The sequence below is a fragment of the Gouania willdenowi genome, chromosome 5 (genome assembly GCF_900634775.1).
Source record: "Gouania willdenowi chromosome 5, fGouWil2.1, whole genome shotgun sequence".
NCBI lineage: Eukaryota > Metazoa > Chordata > Actinopteri > Blenniiformes > Gobiesocidae > Gouania > Gouania willdenowi.
In genome coordinates, this window is record NC_041048.1 from 3,757,647 (window position 1) to 3,773,665 (window position 16,019).

The window sequence follows — 16,019 nt, forward strand, 5'->3', positions numbered from 1 at the left end:
AATGATCGTCACTTTAAAACCAGTGTTCATTAAAAGAGGCAGCTGCTTCCTGAAATGAAGGACATATAAACCAAGGAGGGGATTTTAGAAGTGACAAGAGTTTAATTTATTTGTTACAGTGTAACTATTGAAACTTTGTAAAATGTGTAGTTTACTCGTTTTGATTTTTTTTTTTATAGAAAAAAAGAATAAATATTTTTTTAAAAAGCAGCAGCCTGTGATTTCAGTTCAAAGCATCCTTGACCATCCAGAACAATTATTTCTGTGTTTAGTCTCTTTGTCCTCATGTGAAATGTTCACACGCTCAGAATCTGATCATTTATGTTTGAAGCATTTTAGACCCAAATCTGTGCTATTCAGGCTGTAAAAGACTTAGTGAGAAACAAACTGCAAAATTTATCAGCTGCATGTTTATATAGGTTATACATTGAAATATGAACTTAAAAGCATCTTTAAAGCATCAGTTGACAGATTAAATGTAAATAGTTTTTTAAGATAAGATCAGAAATGATAAACTATTGATCCTGAATGTAGGAGTTATAACAGTGCAAGGCATTATAAATACAGGAAACTACAATAAAACATTAAGGAAAAAACAAAATATAAAGTACCATGCAAATTATCTATAAGTATAAACAATGAACATAGTGTACACACGCACACACGTGCGTGCACGCACGCACACACGCACACACACACACACACACAAATATATTAAATATAAAATAAATATATAATATAACCTATATTGTAAATATAGATCAGTATTTAGAAAGTGTCAAGAGGGTCTTGCTGGCCCTGATCAGCACCTACTGATTATTCTGTACATTGTTGAATGGTTTCTAGAGCACATCCCAGATATCAGGTGTGTAACAGGACTGCCTCACAGTTAAGGTTTCAAGACAACAACACAGATTGGTTGAAGAAATCGGGCATTTTCTTTATTTATTTTTTTAGGTTGGTGTTACATTTAATGCAGGTCGATATATGCTGAGCAGTGTTTTTTGTGACACCAGGTCCTCAGAGCTTTCCACTTAATTGGCCTGGTGGACTGCACGTGGAGTCATTTTTGCAGATGTCCATCTAGTTTGTTTGAGCCTTAACTGTTAACTGCACCACAGTGGAAGCATGGCCTGCTTGGCCTCAACCCAGCCTGGTTGGCCACACGTGTATTTTGTCAGCAGGAACCAGACTGGCCTTAGAGCAGTGTGAGTGCGCACTTAAGCCAAGTCTGATTTAGCCTGACGTGCTAGTGTGAGTACACCATGAGCTCAGTTGCTTCTCAGCCTGCCTGCTGCAGACTGCCAGTTGTGCTTACCTTCCAGCTGCTCCCTAGAATATATAAAAAACAGTTATGAATCAAATGCACTGCAACTGTAATCAATAAACTACAAAGTGCCTCCCCGATTCACTTCTACCCCTGATGCTCTCTGCCTGCTAAAACATGCACATAGTCCAAATATCCAACTTAGTCCAGGGCTTTACTCAGCCAACACACCACCATAACCCCCTCCTCACTTTGTAAACAGTATAGATTATCAGACATGCCCATCTAAGTGCCTGGTCTATGAACCACCCTTAACGGGGCAGTATTATGAAAAATTCACTTTATAAAGGTTTTGCTTCATTGATATACATTCATTTAGGTTCATTCAGAGGGTCAAAGTTGAAAAAGTTCTGTTTCCTCCCTCCCTTGTTATTCCACATTTTTCTCGCATATGACGTCACATCGTGGAAAATCCTCCTCCTGACATTCCTGGCTCCTCCTACCTTATCCAAGAATGTGAGCTTCTCCCTCTCAAACTACCTCAGAGGTAAAACAAACACTGCAGTTTATTAAATAATATATATGATACTTTATTGTCTTATATATAAAGCTAAATACACAAAATGTGTTCCCTGCATTAAACCCCTCCCTGAGGAGCAGTGGGCAGCCACCGTGTAGCACTCGGAGCAGTTTCATTTTTAGTAGCCATTTTACCGCCTCGTATCGCCATTGACACAATCTGACGTGTTTGTGACACAACGCGACACAGCGGTTGGACAAAACAAATAATTATCATCTGAAAATGCACTATTACTGTAGTTAGAAGAGGACAGGAGGAGAAGAATGTGATTTAGCAGCTTAACACTCCGGTGAGTGTTTGAAACAGATGACTGACTCCGCTGCTGCTGTGATAAACACACCCTGAAGCAGCGCTGAGACAATCTCACAAGCACAATAGCCACTTAATAATCCATGTGTTTTACTGTAATATGCAGCGTTATGGCTGAAACAATAATAAAAGAATAGCAAATAGCAAAAGAAAATCGCTTTGGTGATCACTAATCTCCCTCGCAAGAGCGAGGCATGAACTCAGCGTCTATAGACATGCTCACTCATGAATATGAATGAAAGCCCCAAAACAACTCGTTTACAGAAGCAACATGAAAATTGACTTTTCAAATGACTAAGGGTGCTTTCAAACATATAGTCCGGGGGAATCGGTGCAATTCATGCGGTGAATCTGCAACATTGATGCATTTTATTTTGGTCTGGTTCGCTTTCACACATTTTATTGGCCAAGCGCACTAAACTTTCTGAACAACGTTATGCAGGCGAAACAGTCAGTCGCCTATTGGACAGAATGCTTCAGCCTCCAATGCCGTGACAATATGGCCCTGCCCTGTCCCTACTGACAGTCACGGCATCATGTCCTATATTTGGTTTCTCTTCCTATGTTTTCAAAAAGAAATCTTAAAACAATCACTGCAGAAAAGTCATGAATGATAATTCATAATAGCCCATAATCACACGATGCCACAACCTGCGCGAATGCTCTACATGTACACAGAGATGATCTACTCCATCTCCACACGTCACTGCTCCTAGCCGTCATGTCACCGGTAACTTACCGGTAAGGATGTGTAATGTGTGAAGATATGAGAATATATACGCAGATAAAACAGAGCAGTCAAATGTGCAGCCATCACTGATCGTGAGAACAGCTTGGGAAAACAGATATGAGTGAAATAAATGAATGATGTGGGAGAAATATGGAAAGGAGTGAGGAAATGTGATGTGTTTTTTTTTTTGTGTGCTGACAATGCGACTCTGAAAATGGATAGATGGACTGAGACTCGACTGGGATCATGAACGTGCTCGCGGACCTGCTTTCCAGGGGCATGACGATTTACAGGGAAGGATGTTGCACCCAGGTGGGGGGGCCTTGTCGAAGCTGTGGCAGAGCCAGTATAGGAACAGAAGGTCTCACGGCTTTAAATAGCAGACCTTGGGAAGCAGTCTGAGGGAAAGGCTTCTGTCACGCCGGTGGTGACGTGAGTGGGGGTTTCCTGGGGAGACAGAGGTGGAGAGCCTCATTGTCTCTTTTTCTCCTTGCAGCGCCTCTGCACAAAAGATAAAGTGGAGCCGAAAATCCCCTGAGGAACAACGGGGGCATCCAGGATGTTGCTTTTTTCTGCATCAGAAAGTTTGACAAGGTCAAGCCAGCAGGCTCACTCCTGAACAACCATGTTGCTCATCACCTTACCCATTGCCTGCACGGAGCAGCGTTGGCTGCGGATACACACGTCAGCAACTGTAGATATTTCCTCGATTGTGGAAGGGTCCTGAGACAGAGAGCGAAATCCTCAGAGTTCAGCCTGGTAGGCAGTGAGGTGAGAAAGGACATTCAGTGCACTGACAGTGAACAGCGGCCGCAAATGTGCTACCGGACAGGTCTGACTGGACACGGTCCACTCTGGACGGCACAAAGGCCTCCGAGGGGACACAGCAGGCTGTCATGGGAGCAGGTGATCCGCAACAAGGGGCTCCACCGGCAGCATACGAAGTAGTCCGAGGCTCTCCATCGCCTCACAATCGAGGCATGAGGTACCTGACACAGGAGTTTTCCCAGTGAACTGATGGTCCTTCCAGGGATGCGCTACTTCAACTAGCAGTTCAGGAAAGACACAAAAGATTTGTCTCTGTGTGCCCTTTAAAAAGGGGAGCTTCTTCCCTTCGTAGCAGGACCTGGTGGTTTCAGTCACTACGGTAGGCCACGGAATGGCCAGCCGAGCTGCAACACGTTTACACACCTTTACCGTGTCCAGGCTGGAAAAATAGGAGATGGGCGTGGAGCCCCCCATTTCTTCCTGGGAGGGAAAACAGGCAGCAGGAAGCTCGCATTAAGCCGGGTTGATGAAAGGTCTTTCCTCCTTGTCCACACCCAAGCCGAGACGGTCAGAGGAGTCATCATCAAACTCTCCGCAGTCAATCACGAGGACATCCTTGTGAAGCGGGGAGGGAGCCACCTGGTCGAGCTGGGAACCCCAACTGGAACCCTGTGTAGCCACAGTTTCCACCAGCGGAGTCTTTACTTCACTCTTATCGACGGGGACGCCGTGAGGAGGGAAGGAGTCCTGCTCGGACGGTTTAACCTTGCATGCCAGTCTTCTGTGGAGGCTTTGTGCGTTAAACATTGCGCAGTGCCGACATGAGCCCGGAGTTTTGATCGCCATACGGGCATGTTCCAGACCCAGGCTTGTGCCTGCCCTTAGTGGAGATTTTGCCCCCACATAGACAGAGGCGGGCCCCAAAGCATCTTGCTCCTTCAGTGGAAGGGGCCTTGGCTTCTATCACCATGTGATGCAGTCAGGAGAGCAAGTGGCCAAGCTTGTGCTACCACGAGGCAGCTAGCACAGGTGCTAGCAAGGATGCAGGCCAACGTGTACTGGAACATCTCAGACGTCGAGAACAGCGTTGGTTTTCAAGACGGCAGCTGGTTTGCTTGTGTCAGACGTTCGGATACCGTAGTATCTGGAGCTGGGCTACACACTTTCGTGAGAGCCCAGAGGGAGGATCGACGTCAGCATGGGCCCTTGACGCCAAGGGCAGTGGGACGAAGACCACAGCGAGGTGTGCTGAGGTCAGTACGCCCCGACCTTGCGACAGAGACCGTGAAGCGAGGCTCACACCGGAGTGAAAGAGCCACTGGGGACCAACGTGTGCTGAAGCAGCAGCGTTAGAAGGAGCAGTCAGCTGGAGCTGAGACTTAGAGGTTCACTTCTTTTCAGCAGTGAAAGACAGCACCTACCAAGCAAAGCAAGGTAAGAGCTGTTAAAACTACCTTCTCAACCTGTTGTGGTCTAAAGCAGGTGCTAATTTTGCCAGCGTCTGTCAACAAGAAAAGGAATCCAACTGTGGACAGTTAAACTGGCAAAATAACGCGAGATAGCTGAGAGGAAAAGAGGTGTTTGAATGGTGCATAAAATCGGGTTAACGAAAGTTTTAAGTTAGGTTTTAAAGTTGTTGCTTTTTTAAAAAAAAACATTACTTTATTTTGTTTTCTACACTATTAAATGTTTGTGCAGCAGACAGAGAAGTCCACCAGCCTCCAATTAAATTTCTTGAAGTGTCATTTTGTGCTTCTGTGCACAATAAAAGTTACATGTTTGGGGACATTATCTGGTTTGATTTAATACTTTCTTGGCGGGACAATTGAAAAGGGTTGGTGGGCTGCAGTCGGCCCAGGGGCTGTAGATTGGACACCTCTGCTCTGAAGGGTACAACATTGAAAGAAGATGATTTTGTCCTAGTTATAGAACTCACAGTCAATGCTTTAGATTTAAGTACTAAAGGAAAAATACAAAACTTTGTAGAGTGACATTATGTGGAGAGTAGTGGGTCTCTGAGGGAGGTCCAGTCCTCAGGTCCAGCCTCCACATCCCTGTGACTGAAGGAGGAGCAGTAATAACTTATCAGGTCAACATCAGAGAGCCTGAGGCAGAACTCTGCAGAGCTCAGCAGCTTCTTCTCCTCACTATGATCACACCTGATGAAGCTGGGCTCTGCTATCCACACCTGGGAAACTCCTCATGCAGGAGGATTGTGCGCCCTCCCTCAGTGTATGTGCTCCTTTACATTATACTGTCCTCCATCTCTGTGCTCACTGTGACCCTCAACCTGCTGGTCATCATCACCATCTCCCACTTCAAGTAATGACATGTCCCGTTGCTTTATGAACTGTTATCTTGTTGCTGAATGTATCTGTGTTTGACTCCTGATGTTTTCTGCTTTGATGACAATTATCACTTCATATAATAATCAGTGTGTTGCTCTCTAACTCCTCCAGGAAGCTGCACAGCCCGACCAACTTCCTCCTCCTCTCTCTGGCTGTCTCAGATTTCTGTGTAGGATTCATCTTTATTTTTGAGATAATCCTCTTGGACAACTGCTGGTATCTCAGTGCAAGATGGTGTATGTTTTTCTCAGTTTTATGTATTATTGTCCCAACTGCATCAATAGGAAGTGTTGTGCTCATTTCCATTGATCGCTACATTGCTGTTTGTGATCCTCTGCACTATCACACTAAAGTCACTGTAAACAGAGCAAAGATTAGTGTTTTTTTATGTTGGTTCTGTTCTGCTCTCTATACTCTGGTACTTGTAGATCATATGAAAAATCCAGCTGGTTTTAATTCCTGCATTGGAGAATGTGTGACATTTATACATCCTGTTGCTATAGTTTTGGATCTCTTTTTGACCTTAATCTTCCCTGTCAGCACCATCTTAATCCTGTATGTGAGAGTGTTTGTGGTGGCTGCGTCTCAGGCCCGGGCCATGCACTCTCATGTTGCAGTGGTGAAACTTCAGGGTTCAGTGAAGGTTAACAAGTCAGAGCTGAAGGCAGCCAGAGTTTTAGGTGTAGTGGTTGTTGTGTTTCTGTGTTGTTTAACTCCATTTTACATTGTTTCATTTTTATACAGTACTTTGTCAACTTTTTATTTTGTTAAATGTCTGTACTACTTTAACTCCTTTCTGAATCCTATGATCTATGTGTTTCTTTATCCCTGGTTCAGGAAATGTGTGAAATATATTCTTTCTCTTCAGATCCTAAAATCAGGCTCCAGTGAGGCCAACATCATGTAGAAATAGTGAGAGCTGCTGATGTGTAAAGTTGTCACTCTAAAACTGTGATGATTTATTTATTCATGATTTCATGTAATGATGAATGTAATCTAAAGTGTATTTTACATGAACAAGTGTGCACTAATCACACAAACACTCAATAGCCTGAGCGTGGCTGTGTGAACCCAATGATCTGTGTTAGGGTTAGGGTTAACGCTGATCAATCTGATCATTTATGTTCAAAGCATTTTAGACCCAAAACTGTGCTAGTCAGGCTGTAAAAGACTCAGTGAGAAACAAACTGCAAAATTTCATCAGTTGCATGTATATATAAGTTATTCACACTGAACATTTAAATCAAAAGGGTGGAGGACACAGTTGAGATGCTGCTGCCTTTAAATGAACTCAAACACAATTTTTAAAGCATCGTTTACAACAAAGTCATCTCATAACAGTTGATAGATTAAATGTAAAGAGTTTTTTTTAAGATAAGATAAGAGATAACAGTTCAAGGTATTATAAATATAGGAAACTACAATAAAACATCAAGGAAAAAACTAAATATTTAATATCTATTTAAACATATAAGTATATATAATGAACATACTTTACACACACACACACACACACGCACACACACACACACACACACAGCCAAAATAAACACTTATTGGGAAAAATTCATTGAAATATAAAATAAATACAGTACATAATTTAACCTATGTTGTAAATATATATCAGTAGAAAGTGTCAAGAGGGCCTTGCTTGCCCTGATCAGCACCTATTGATTATTCTGTACATTGTTTATTGGTTTCCAGAGCACAAATATCTTATATATATATATTTTTTAGGTTGGTGTTACATTTAATGCAGGTCGACATGCTGAGCAGTGTTTTTTGTGACACCAGGTATGCAGAGCTTTGCACTTAATTGGCCTGGCGGACTGCACGTTTTTTTTTTATTCGTTTACATTGGTATGTTGACACTTGTTTACAAAAATGTTGCACTAAAATAGTGTCACTGTTCATAGGACACTATTTCAATTTATTGTCTTTCAGAAATATAAAAATTTTATTTTTTCAATCATTTTTTTTTCTTGTTATGTCAGATCATCATAGATTGATTTCTGACCAATATATTGATAATCGCAGTGTTGTCATATTGTGAGATAATCGTTATTGTGAGCTTTGTATCACGTATTGTATCGTGAGGTACCCAGAGGTTCCCCTAGTTGGTAGAGTGGATCACAAGGAGCACCATTGGAGGGGTGCATGGTCCAAACTGAGGGTGAAATGACATCCCAGGAGTAGTAGCGGAGGGGATCGACTGTCATTCCAGGCACTTCTTCACTAACAGAACGCTGCTCTTGTGGCTGCTCCCCAGTACTTCCGTACCTGTCCCCCATGTGATATGTTATTGTCTTTCATGTTTCTTGGTCGGGACGTAACTGAAACTGAATCTCCTCTCTGGGACAAATAAAGTTCTCTGATTCTTTCTGAATCTTCTTTTCACATGTTCTGTATCAACCCTCTCAGATTCAGGCTGATCAAGGCCACAGACGATTGACACCGACTGGGTCAAACTGCCCGTACAGTTCTGTTCAATAAACCTGTATGTAAGACCAAGGCAGAAAAAACATAAGTAATTCTTTACCTCCACCCGGATATGGCCATGCACAACCAGATGATGCTCTGTCCTTGTCACTGGAGTGGCCATGTCCGTTGGCCACAGTAACCAGTCATTGGTCCAGTCGGGAGTCCATCCAGGAACTGCATCAGCGGCACCCGATTGACAATCCTTAGTTCCTTGTCAAACTTCCCTGACTGCAGCCGCAACATCAATGTAAACAGGAAGTTCCACTGCCCGAGGCCGTACCCTTCAAATCAGTAGGGCCGCCAGTAGTGCCAGCACAGCTGCCTGAGCCTCCCCTGCCAGCAGTGGCAGGAGCTTCAAGGCCCATTCAAACTAATACCTTCACTTAGCTCAGTTGCTCTACTGCAGGAGTGTAACTGACTGGGGGTTTCCACTCTCAGCTGTGCCACTGCACCGATCCAGTTTTGCCCCGCTGTCCGCCGTCAGGTTATCCCCACCGGTTGTGTTTTGAGTGCACCGTGGACGACTGTGACGTCACGAGACGTATGAGTTCTCACAATATTTATATAATCGCGCGAGAACGCAAAGAATGTGTTACCAACGCAACAATAAACAGATAAACAGGTCAGTGTTCCTAAAGAAGGAGAACAAGACGGTTGGACTCTCTGGATTTGTCATAGCCATATTTTTTAGCAACAGCCAACAGAGAAGAGATAAAACTGCACCAGTAAAACATGAACTAAATCAAAGTTGCTGCAGTTTACAGTGCAGTTACAGTATGAGAGGAAACAATATAGTGAATGTGAGTTTTTACACATTATGACATTTTGGTAATGTCGTTACTAGAAATATAATCTGAAGTCCTGCGTATATATCTGGCAGAGGGCACCGGACTGCCGCACCTGGAAAGAAGCAGACACGCACCACAGCGGACCCGGTGAAAATTAACACATAGACTAAAGTGGAAACCTATCAGCTCCGGTGGTGCGGCGGTGACGTAATGCAGCAGAGCCGCATCCAGTGGAAATTGGGAGTCAGCCCTGTTTACGATACAACATTGTGCTTTGCGGGAAACATAAAAAATTATGTAGTACACATGCCAGGCCAATAGATGGTGGTGTGATTTTGCAATGAACCAAAATAAGCACATGCACAGAGACACTAACTCTGAACAGAGTAGAGCTTAAACCTACCTATCTTTAAACCTGAACCCATTTGCTTCCCGAGACTGCTCAAATCTGTGCACAATGTGCACATGATTCATACCGGTTTACTGCTGCAACACACACTGTTCGGCTCGAGGTCACTCAACAAAATGAACAAGTCCAGAAAGTTAATAATTAATAATGTTAACTATTAATCCGAGCTAAAATGAGAACTGATGTCGACTGGTAGTCATGGCGACTAAGCGTAAGATCCAGACCCTGTCAGGAACACACAATTCACTGGTATGTAGGGACTGTTAAATCAACCTGATAGCACTGGTAATAAGTATGACAAGTGTATTGTGATGAAGCATTTATCCTGTTTCAGGTTCATAACCTGTGGTCTACTGTGGTTTACTGCTACTGCGAACTGTGGCCAATAAAGTTTGAGTAAGAACCAAAAGGACAAACACGAGTTGTGAAAGCTGTGTGATGTCTGACGAGCCTTTTCGGAGGGCTGAAACCAAAGATCCAAACACACACAACTCCACAACCTGCTTCTACATACAGTATGTGACAGTACACAACAACACAACAAGTAATTTATGAATTTTTAACTTTATATATTCATGTACCAGAGGACAGCCATCCATTCACATCCTCAGCATTGTTATGTGCCTCTTTCTCATTATTTGAAACATATCACCTGACCATTCATTCACCGTGCAGCATCCAAGCCAAAGTCAAACCAGAGTTTGTGTTAAAAAGATAGAAATATAGCCTGACCCCGGGTTCGGGCAAACATTTAAATCTCTAAGTAGGAGTACAGCACTGTGATTGTCATCAGAATTAAATACAGTACTTTTCCACTGATCCAAATGATGGTGAAGGAAATCAATACTTTGTTGGAGAGGTTCAGTTAAATTTCAAAGTTTGATGCACATGAACAGTGTTCCACAATGAGGCACTGCAGCCTCAAAGTGCATGCCCATGACACAGAAAGTGTTGGTTCCCTGTTTACATGTAGAAGGAGAGAGAAGCGTTTTTAAAAACTTATATCTGGAGCTCGTTTTTAAAAAGTTACGTTTTCAAACACCAAAACTCTGTTGCCATGTAAACGGACATACCAAATGCAACAAAACTTTTGAGTTTTGAGTAGAAAATGTTCTTGTGTAAACAGGGCCTAAAACTACAGGACTTGCTCCACTTTTAGCCACTTCTTAGGATATTAAAAACGTCCCTCCCTGAATTAATTCCACCCAATCCCCCCCCCCTGCTAATACATGCACCCATCACAAAGTGTAAGGCAGACTAAACTATCTTCAGAGCCAGGTAGTGGAGCACAATAAAATTCACATGTTTGGGGACATTATCTGGTTTGATTTAATACTTTCTTGGCGGGACACATGAAAATGGTTGGTGGGCTGCAGTCAGCCCAGGGGCCGTATATTGGGCAACTCTGCTCTGAAGGGTACAACAGTGAAAGAAGATGAGTTTAGTCAGAGTTATAAAACTCACAGTCAATGCTTTAGCATTAGAAAGTACTAGTAAAGTGCCCGTCGGAGGTACAGTATGTATTCATATAGTGTAACCTTAAGTAGAGTTGTCAATTATGGCCAAATGAGTGGGTGTTTGAAGGTTGGATGTACAAAGAGATGTACATACTCCCTCGCGTTAAAGCGTTCCAAATGCTGCTAAGGTGTTTCTGTTGCACGCCGTCTTGTCTCGCTCGCAGCGTTGCTGGCCAGGCCATTACTCTGTTCTTCACCCGTTTGTGCTGCACGGTGTCTTGTCACGCGTGCAGCGTTGCTGGCCAGGCGGGCATTTCGGACTTCAGGTGACTCAGCATCACTCCACGTCAATTTTTTGGCATGGTACAACCAAAAGTGATTTGTAGAATAGTAGTTGTAGTAGTAGTAGTAGTAGTAGTAGTAGTAGAAATAGTTGAGCGTGCGGCTCAGATGCTCCTCTCATGCCCCGTTTAACCCGCGTTTATCATGACATCATCAGTTATAGAACATTCTGATTGGACATCACTGTTGATGACATCATCAGTGTTCTAAAACAATGCGGGCCAGAGCCAATCACTGGAGTTCTAAAACAATGCGGGCAAGAGCTAATCACTGGAAAGCCCACCCCCACACCCCACCCATTTTGGAACATTGGTATATTGGAACATTAGAACATTGGTCGTACCTCTCCAGTGATGATGTCATCCATATGTTCCAATGATGTCATTCCTATGTTCCATTGATGATATGCAATCACTGAAGGGCCCACCCTCACGGCCTCTCAGCTCTGTCCGAATTACTCCAAACTAACAGATGCACACATTTGGGGTATTTGGAAGTCTTTGACAAAGTTTCAAGTCGGTCAGATACCGGGCCGAGGAGATGTTTGCTCCACAAACACACACACACGCACACAGACGTTCCTGGCTTTTATAGATAGAATGTCCCAACTTTCTATGAAAGGTTTGTGAACAATGGAGCTCATGCTGTACATGTAAGGATTAGTTCCAGTACTAAAGGAAAAATACAAAACTTTGTAGAGTTACATCATGTGGAGAGTAGTGGGTCTCTGAGGGAGGTCCAGTCCTCAGGTCCAGCCTCCACATCCCTGTGACTGAAGGAGGAGCAGTAATAACTTATCAGGTCAACATCAGAGAGCCTGAGGCAGAACTCTGCAGAGCTCAGCAGCTTCTTCTCCTCACTATGATCACACCTGATGAAGCTGAGCTCTGCTATCCACACCTGGGAAACTACTCATGCAGGAGGATTGTGCGCCCTCACTCAGTGTATGTGCTCCTTTACATTATACTGTCCTCCATCTCTGTGCTCACTGTGACCCTCAACCTGCTGGTCATCATCGCCATCTCCCACTTCAAGTAATGACAAGTCCTGTTGCTCTATGAACTGTTATCTTGTTGCTGAATGTATCTGTGTTTGACTCCTGATGTTTTCAGCTTTGATGACAATTATCACTTCATATAATAATCAGTGTGTTGCTCTCTAACTCCTCCAGGAAGCTGCACAGCCCGACCAACTTCCTCCTCCTCTCTCTGGCTGTCTCAGATTTCTGTGTAGGATTCATATTTATTTTTGACATCCTCCTCTTGGACAACTGCTGGTATCTCAGTGCAGGATGGTGTATGTTTCACGTAGTTTTATCTATTATTGTCCCAACTGCATCAACAGGAAGTATTGTGCTCATTTCCATCGATCGCTACATTGCTGTTTGTGATCCTCTGCACTATCCCACTAAAGTCACTGTAAACAGAGCAAATATTAGTGTTGTTTTATGTTGGTTCTGTTCTGCTCTCTATACTCTGGGACTTTTAGAAAATATAAAACATCCAGGTGGTTTTAATTCCTGCATTGGAGAATGTATGCCATTGATGCATCCTGTTGTTATAATTTTGGATATCTTTTTGACCTTAATCTTCCCTGCCATTGTCATCATAATCCTGTATGTGAGAGTGTTTGTGGTGGCTGTGTCTCAGGCCCGGGCCATGCTCTCTCATGTTGCAGTGGTGAAACTTCAGGGTTCAGTGAAGGTTAACAAGTCAGAGCTGAAGGCAGCCAGAGTTTTAGGTGTAGTGGTTGTTGTGTTTCTGTTGTGTTACACTCCAGCTTACCTTGTTTCATCTTTATATGGTACTTTGTCAACTTTTTATTTTGTTAAATGTCTGTACTACTTTAACTCCCTTCTGAATCCTATGATCTATGTGTTTTTTTATCCCTGGTTCAGGAAATGTGTGAAATATATTCTTTCTCTTCAGATCCTAAAATCAGGCTCCAGTGAGGCCAACATCATGTAGAAAGAGTGAGAACTACTGATGTTTGACCAGAGAGACAAGCTCTGATGTAAATTTTCTGTGTTCAAAATAGGGGACAGGACTCGGATAAGCAACCTGCTTCTCTCGTCTCCTTTTTCGGCATGTAAAAAAAAAAAAAAAAAGCGAGAAAAAGAAAACTTCTGTGAATGCAACCATGTCAGAAATAAACTGAATAAATAAATAAATAAATAAATGTGTAAAGTTGTCACTCTAAAACTACGATGATTTATTTATTCATAATTTCATGTAATGATGAGTCTAATCTACAGTGTATGTTACATGAACAAGTGTGCATTAATCACACAAACACTCAATAGCCTGAGCGTGGCTGTGTGAACCCAATGATCTCTGTTTTTCTTTTCCCCTGGTTCAGGAAAAGTGTGAAATGCATCTTGAAGTCTGGTTCCAGTGAGGCCAACATACTGTAAAGAGAGAGAGCTGCTGACATGTAATCTGAGGATGATGTGCTGTTGATCTTTGACATGTTTCATTTTAAATTCTGATATGACAATAATTTCACAAATGAAGATGATAAAATATTTTCTGAGTCCCACAGATGTGAACAAGAGAGATTATGTGAAACTAGGAAATAATGAATCTAAACACTAGAGTTTAAAGGATGATTTTACTGAATCTTAACCATGAATGACATTTTTAAAATAATGTTTTTTAATTCTTTTAAACGGATCACTGGAGGAGTAAACATTATTTTGTGTTTCATGTAAAAATGTGCAACAATTACACAAACACTGGAGGGCCTGAGACTGACTGAGAGCACAATAACACGAGTCCTTAGACTCAATACAAAAGATGTTTAATAACAGAATAACATACAAAATTAGTGATTAATAAATAGAGGAAGGAAAAGGTAAATTATTGTCACTTTAAAACCAGTGTTCATTAAAAGAGGCAGATGCTGCCTGAAATGAAGGACATATAAACCAAGGAGGGGATTATAGAAGTGACAAGAGTTTTATTATTGTATAAGTTTTTTATTAGATTTGTTTGTTACAGTGTTACTATTGAAACGTTGTGAAATGTAAAGTTAACTTGTTTTAATTTTTTTTAAAGAAAAAAATGAATAAATACTTTTTGCAAAAGGAGCAGCCTGTGACTTCAATTCAAAGTGTCCTTGACCATCCAGAACAATTATTTCTGTGTTTAGTCTCTTTGTCTTCATGTGAAATGTTCACACGCTCAGAATTTGATCATTTATTTTAAAACATTTTAGACCCAAATCTGTGCAAGTCAGGCTCATTGGCAACATTTAGGCTCAGTCTGAATAATCAAGAAATGTCATAGACTTAGTGAGAAACAAGTTTGTTTATATAGGTTATACACTAAAATATGAACTGAAAAGCATTTAAAGATAAAGGGTGGAGGACACAGCTGAGATTCTACTGCCTTTAAATGAACTCAAACACAATTTTTAAAGCATCGTTTACAACAGAGTCATCTCATACCAGTTGATAGATTAAATATAAAGATTTTTTTAAGATAAGATAAGAAATGATAAACTATTGATCCTGAATGGGGAAATGTAGGTGTTATAAATACAGGAAACTACAATAAAACATCAAGGAAAAAACTAAATATAAAAAATATTTATAAGTATATACAATAAACAGTGTACGCACACACACACACACACAAATATATTAAATATAGAATAAATATATAATATAACCTACAGTATATTGTAAATATAGATCAGTATTTAGAAAGTGTCAAGAGGGTCTTGCTGGCCCTGATCAGCACCTACTGATTATTCTGTACATTGTTGAATGGTTTCTAGAGCACATCCCAGATATCAGGTGTGTAACAGGACTGCCTCACAGTTAAGGTTTCAAGACAACAACACAGATGGGTTGAAGAAACCGGGCATTTTATTTTTTTAGGTTGGTGTTACATTCATTGCAGGTCGATATATGCTGAGCAGTGTTTTTTGTGACAGCAGGTCCTCAGAGCTTTCCACTTAAATGGCCTGGCGGACTGCATGTGGAGTCATTTTTGCTGATGTCCATCGAGTTTGTTTGAGCCTTAACTGTTAACTGCACCACAGTGGAAGCATGGCCTGCTTGACCTCAACCCAGCCTGGTTGGCCACACGTGTATTTTGTCAGCAGGAACCAGACTGGCCTTAGAGCAGTGTGAGTGTGCACTTAAGTCAAGTCTGATTTAGCCTGACGTGCTAGTGTGAGTACACCATGAGCTCAGTTGCTTCTCAGCCTGCCTGCTGCAGACTGCCAGTTGTGCTTACCTTCCAGCTGCTCCCGAGAATATATAAAAAAAAACAGTTATGAATCAAATGCACAGCAACTGTGATCAACTAACTACAAAGTGCCTCCCCGATTCACTTCTACCCCTGATGCTCTCTGCCTGCTAAAACATGCACATAGTCCAAATGTCCAACTTAGTCCAGGGCTTTATTCGGCCAACACACCACCATAACCCCCTCCTCACTTTGTAAACAGTATAGAAAATCAGACATAGCCCTCTAAGTGCCTGGTCTATGAACTACCCTTAACGGGGCAGTATTATGAAAAATTGACTTCA

General features: G+C 42.0%; 2 protein-coding genes across 2 annotated transcripts; both read left to right on the plus strand.

The window, feature by feature from the left end:
• Window positions 1–5,327: 5,327 nt before the first annotated feature.
• Window positions 5,328–13,521, plus strand: LOC114463095 (trace amine-associated receptor 3-like). The gene is made up of 3 exons (XM_028446357.1): window positions 5,328–5,976; window positions 6,114–6,900; window positions 13,438–13,521. Exons 1-3 carry the CDS (start codon window positions 5,804–5,806, stop codon window positions 13,444–13,446), a joined length of 969 nt encoding a protein of 322 aa, XP_028302158.1. The 5' UTR covers window positions 5,328–5,803; the 3' UTR covers window positions 13,447–13,521.
• LOC114463094 (trace amine-associated receptor 6-like) lies at window positions 9,246–13,584 on the plus strand. The gene is made up of 2 exons (XM_028446356.1): window positions 9,246–12,513; window positions 12,651–13,584. Exons 1-2 carry the CDS (start codon window positions 12,341–12,343, stop codon window positions 13,444–13,446), a joined length of 969 nt encoding a protein of 322 aa, XP_028302157.1. The 5' UTR covers window positions 9,246–12,340; the 3' UTR covers window positions 13,447–13,584.
• The last annotated feature ends 2,435 nt before the right edge of the window (window positions 13,585–16,019 follow it).